We start from the raw sequence: 6,000 nt of genomic DNA on the forward strand, positions 1-6,000 counted from the left end.
CACAAGTTTACACCTTTTTGAGCACCCCACTCCCTATGCCTGGTTTACCAGAGTGGGAGAATTTTTATAGATCCGTCGAGTAAACTAGGCCTTGACTGGCACTTTACCACGTTGTTTAGATGTTTTTCACCTCTTTTGTCCACTTTTGTCACTTTTTTGTGTTCGACGAAGGGATGCTGTACTCTTTTGGGACGCCCCCGACGGTCGTCTGGAGGTGAAGTCTGTAATGGGCTTTCCTCCTGTCTCTTGTTGATCCTCCCTGGGTCGTCTGAGTCCAGGAGTATCCTAGGTGGTGGCAGCCCAAGGAGAAACTGGACAAGGGTCAGTCCGTAGTACCCTAGGTGGTGGCAGCCCAAGGGCAACAGGGCAGAAGCGGGCTTTCAGCTTCGGCTGTTAGCCCACTGGTACTCTACTCCGCTCGGCGCCTTTTGGGCCTTGTGGGGAAGGGTTAGTCGGGACCCCCCCCCTTTTGGGGAGTGAAGGGTACGTTTTTGACAGACAGCATCCTGGGCACGTTTTTTTTAGTGGCACTCCCACTTTTTTTGTGCACTGGGTGTTTACGTTGGCACTGTTTGAGGCCTTCGAAAAAAATAAATAAATATGGCAAACACTGATAAATTACAAGAAAACATACATGCCCAATGCGTGACCACGGCTCCATGTAAAACAGGAGGACACAGGACCCCAGTTCTTATGGTCAGTAAGAACCCCAATGGTGCAACCCACACACAATCAGATTTATATCTTATTTTGTGGACAAAGTGTTCATGGGACAACCCCTTTAAAAGGGTTTTCCAGACTTATCAGTTGACCACCTACCCACCCATATGATAGATCATCAACTGATGACGGGTAGATTCTGACACTCGGGACCCCACTGATCAGTTGTTGAAAAAGACCATAACAATCAAAACAGTGCTGTGGCATCTTCACACAAAACTAAGGACAGACTTGTACATTTTATAGCAGCTGTGATTGGTATTGCGGCTCAGCCCCTTGAATGGGACTGAGCTGCAAAAAGGGCATGTGACAGATAAACGTGACATGGAAGAAGCACTCACGTAGTGTCGATGCTACTTCAAACAGCTGATAATCGGGGGTAAGGGGCGTCACAACCTGACAAACGCCAAAAACCTACGCTAAAGGAAAGGGAAATTGACTAATAAGCCTGGAAAATCCCTTTAAGAAAGGTATCGTGCGGATCTGTCCTATGTATAAAGTGGGCAAAATAACCCAACACACAGCACTTACCTGTGCAGATTTACCACAGGGACCCTTGGAAAGAAATCGAGCGATCAAGAAATACAGCTCTGCAAGAGAAAGGAAAGATTAGAGCCTGGAAACATGTGAAAGGCGAGAAACAGTGAGGGGTACTAGTCAGCCCTGCAGATAGATGGGCTATATGACCCATAGATATACTATACCACCCATTAAATAATACTAGGCCATCTTTGCCTCTAGGATGTGCTGTTCCTCTGTTATTCCTCCTAGAAATTTTAGGAAGACCACAACGATCAGACAGATCTAATATATGTTGCAATATATAGGGGACAGAGCGTGCTACTTCTAGCCCCATGTTGTGTATAGGATGGGTGCCAGATGCAGCTATGTACAACCCGTCGTAGGTTTAGACCAGGGGTAGGCAACCTTCGGCACTCCAGCTGCTGTAAAACTACAACTCCCAGCATGCATACTTGCTCTGCTGTTCTTGGAACTCTCATGGAATTGAATGTAGCAAGTTGGGAGTTGTAGTTTCAAAACAGCTGGAGCCGAAGGTTGCTGAGCCCTGGTTTAGAGCCATACATCATATACAGACAGAACCCCCTCCATCTGGCGCCTTCACTCCAGCTCTGTATCCAGGACCATTAACCAGAACCTACAGCGAAGGCTCCGAATGCAAGCGCCAATGTGACAGTGACCAAACCCACCTCCTGCCACAGCCATTACTCATCTTCTCTTTTTTTTTTTTTTTTTAGTTTTTTGGTTTTTTACTCTCTGCCCCAGAATTTTTATTTTTCCATTTACAGAAGCTGCACAACAGCTTACTTTTTGCAGAACAAATTGCACTTCCTAATGGTACCATCTAATATTCTGTACAACGTACTGGGAAAAAAAAATCAAAAATTATAAGGTGACATCGCATTCGTCAGTCACGTGGTAGAGCCACAATCAAGTGATTGGGGCAAAGACATGATCAGTGCAAGACGCTTCCCTGTCTCATAGTGGCTGCAGCTCTGTCTCTGCCCCCGGACACTTGTATAAACAAGTCCATTGTCCACATGAAGATCAGTGGAGGATAAAGTCCTCCGTGTGTAGCTGTGGTCTGCGACTGGACCACAACAAGTTGGGCAACACTAGCGTGAACCTCGAGTCACCAGAACAGGACTATTATAAAGACCTCTCGAGACTCCACTAATGCAGGGTCAGCGACAGTCAGCACTCCAACTGCTGTGAAACTCCCAGCATGCTTCATTCACTTTTGTGGGAGGTCCACGTCCATCAGAGCAAGTAGGCATGTTGGGATTTGTAGTTCAACAACAACTGGGGTGCCACAGGTTGCCGGTTTTCTTTGGTATGCAAATGAGTTCTCTTGCAGCACTGGGGACGTCCCCAATGCTGCAAGAGAACTCTCCAGCCCCGCCTCCATCTTCTTCTGGAATGCCCTCTACCCTGTGTCTTCTTCCATCCTGGGTTTCAATATTCTAGGCCTCGGGCCAAACCGACTGCACATGCCTAGGCCACAAGAAAATGGCTGCTTACACCAGTTTAATGTGTAAGCGGACATTTTCTTGTGGCCCGGTTATGCGCAGTCAACTCTGCCCGCGGCCTAGAAGATTGAAACCCAGGATGGTAGACGACGCAGGGAGATGGCGTTCCAGAAGAAGATGGAGGCGGCGCTGGAGAGTTCTCTCGCAGTATTAGGGACGCATCCAGTGCTGTTTGAGCACTGAGGACTGTGCTGTTAAAAAAATAAGCCTATATTTTTAATGTAATTTTTGGTGATATTGAGTGGATTGTTGGTAATTTGGCAGAGATTATAACACGCCAGATTTGCATACAAAGAGTAGTGACACATGTATAATGCGAGGTCACTGCACAGGAACGGTTAAAGGGACACTCCAGGAAAAAGTATAATAAATAAATAAAAAGGAGGGGGGTGTCACTCTACATAATGCTATTGTGAGGTCAGGCACCCACATGAATACACAGTGTCAATATTACATTCCTCCTAATACAGCCAACCGCCCAGCACCAGTGCAGACCTGTACGATGAGGAAGTCACACTGAACATATGGTGACAACCACAAAAACAATTACACCTCCTGCAGCTGACAACCCCCAAACACATGAGAACTCGGGGTGTCACTGACCGTGGGCACTCCCATCATCCAACTCCTCGCTGTGCAACACAACACAAAGAAATAAGATACAGAAGTTTAAAGTGATTATCCTGGGGCTATTCCTTCTGACTCCTCCATACATATGTACACTGGACTCAGCCCAGCATGCAAGTGCCCAGGACTGGGAAAGAGGAATAAGCTGTTGTCACATAAAGGATCAGGCATGGTGAAATGCAACCTGCCCAATCCGACATCTATCTGCCGTCAGTGGTGAATCAGTCATGAGTTACAATAAGAAGACAAAAGTAATACAATAAGTTTCAGAACTTTTTAGAAAGTTGTTGGGGTGTGTGGGGGAGGAGAGGGTTACGATGATGACATGACACCAGTGGTTAATCACCTGCAACTACGTGGAAACCACAACTCCCAGCATGCACAGTAAGCTGAGCAAGAAGAAAAACAGCAGCCTGATGATCAATGGTGATGGCGGACTACAAGTCCAAGCAAAGCTGCAGTCATTCCATTCAATTCTATAAGATCTCCATCACTCTAATAGAACTGAAAGGAAGGGTGACCGCACATGTGCAACACCACCACGCTGACATGGGGCACTCATGGACACCCCACTAAGAGTATAGGTCGGCCCTCTTTTAACTCTTTAGTACATACAATACAGCAGAGGGGTCTGGGCTGTACACCACACATATGGCGCGGTCATGGCGAGAGCTCAGGGGCTACCCTTATACCATTGGCAGTGGGTGCCAGCTGTGTATTACACCCTGCTGATATGGTAGAGACTGGAGGGAACAGGATCCTGGTCACTTACCCTGCACGAGGGGGTAAAGTACACACAATATGGGCATTACCGACCCCATTATCCCGCACGGTTAATGTTGTAAAAAAGCAAATAAATGCTTTTGGGGGTTTTTTGTTTGTTTTTTAGGTGTCAGAGATTATTGACAAGATTTCTCCCATTCAGTTGCATGGGAGAACAGTGGCGCAGAATCTGTGCCAATAATTGACACGTCTGAGGGACAGTTTTTATATTAACAAAAAATACACCTATGAATAGAGGGTGCAGATCGTCACTGAAAGGGGCCGTCCGAGGACTTAAACTTAGGGCAGAGTGACCCAGGGATTGGGAAGGTTATGATTACTTGATCCCCCCCTCCCCCGGAAAAAGAATCCGCCAGACACAACAAAGTAAGTTTAAGTCCCAGGACAACCCCTTTAGGGCCAAGGAATATTTCTCGAAGGAACTTTCCACAAGAACATTACCTATTTCCCACATGAAAACCGTTCCAAATCTACGTAGAAATAACTGTGTGAACAGACGCTAAGGCTGTTAGAATAGAGCAACATAAAAACTTTTTTTTTTTAAATTCTTTATTGTGAAAAAGTGGTGACAAATTTAAATATAAAAAAAACTACATAAAATTGATTGCCCCATAATAATACTGTCCCGTAAAATAATATTAAATCGCTATTTAGGCTGCAGGGGGGGGGGTAAAAAAAAAAAAAAAGTCCCCAAAAAAGGGTTGAAAAAAAAAAAAATACCAGAATCACGGAGAAGAAAATGGCGCAATTTATCTAGTTTTTGTGCAATGTTGTGTCGGCGGGACGTGGACCCCGTGAGGGCTGACAAGTTCCTGCAGGACTGTCTGTGGAGGTGACAGCGTAAGTGACAGCAGCAGCAGCTGGGACAGCTATAAAGTACAAGAGCTGCCCCTGGCCAGGGGGTCTCCTGCAGGCTGCCAGCCCCGGGGGGCAGGGGTGAGGCGGTTACCTGACTCGGCAGGCTGCGTGGAGCAGCTGGGCACAGGCTGGAGTGCCATGCCGGCTCAGGTCAGGAGCCGGGCTGTGTGTACGTCCTCCGAGCCTCCGTGCGGCCTCCTCTCATCAGCGCACTCTGCCGCTAACTCCGCCTCTTCCGTCACGTCACTCGGGACCTTCAGCCGCCTCCGCGTAAAGACCCCTCCGATATAAAATAGTCCCACCCAACACCGCAGCCTCTCCTTCAAACCCTCGACCCAGCCGGCCCTTCACTGGCCGACCCTAGATCCCGACCACCAGTCGTATTGAGCGATACTTTTAATATCCAAGCAAATCGCTTATTAAAACTGGGCGCACGTATCCCTCCGCCACGGTGAAAAGGTTCGTGGAGAGCGAACTACACAATATGGTGTGACGTAAACTGAGCGCTCAGCTGTTCCCGGACTACAAGTCCCATGAGCCACTTGCGAACATTAAGGTGCGCGGGCATCATGGGACTTGTAGTTCAAAACATAAAGCGCAGCAGGTTGTTTTTAGAACGATTTGGAGATGTTGAGGAACTAAAAGATGTTAATAAAGGAGATTTTGGGCACTGTTTGTCAGATTTATTATGAGTGTTTAGTAGGTGGAGGCAGAGGATCAGGTGTTTTATACATATCACAGGGTTGTGGCCACATGGCGCACGGTTTGTGATAAATATCTCTAAAAAAGGGCCCCTTCACATGGAGTTTACGCTCCGTGTATTCTGTCTACGCGCTGTGTATTCTGTACATTATACACGTGTAAAAAATACATGTGTAAAATGTAGTTAGCCATTGAGTTCAAGGACTTTTTTGTATAAAGCGCGTCTTTTTGCTCACGTTATAGGAACATGCCATTGAACTCA

General features: G+C 46.9%; 1 protein-coding gene across 1 annotated transcript in view; it reads right to left on the bottom strand.

The window, feature by feature from the left end:
- Positions 1-5,267, bottom strand: part of BRWD1 (bromodomain and WD repeat domain containing 1) — a 40,004-nt gene extending 34,737 nt beyond the window's left edge. Inside the window, exons 1-2 of the mRNA XM_075263537.1 lie at positions 5,128-5,267; positions 1,252-1,310 (exon numbers count right to left, since the gene is read on the bottom strand). Of these exons, the coding sequence (XP_075119638.1) occupies positions 1,252-1,310; positions 5,128-5,176 (108 nt within the window). The 5' untranslated portion in view covers positions 5,177-5,267. The remainder of the gene's footprint in view (positions 1-1,251; positions 1,311-5,127) is intronic.
- Between the last annotated feature and the right edge of the window lie 733 nt (positions 5,268-6,000).

The sequence above is a fragment of the Leptodactylus fuscus genome, chromosome 2 (assembly GCF_031893055.1).
Source record: "Leptodactylus fuscus isolate aLepFus1 chromosome 2, aLepFus1.hap2, whole genome shotgun sequence".
Taxonomy (NCBI): domain Eukaryota; kingdom Metazoa; phylum Chordata; class Amphibia; order Anura; family Leptodactylidae; genus Leptodactylus; species Leptodactylus fuscus.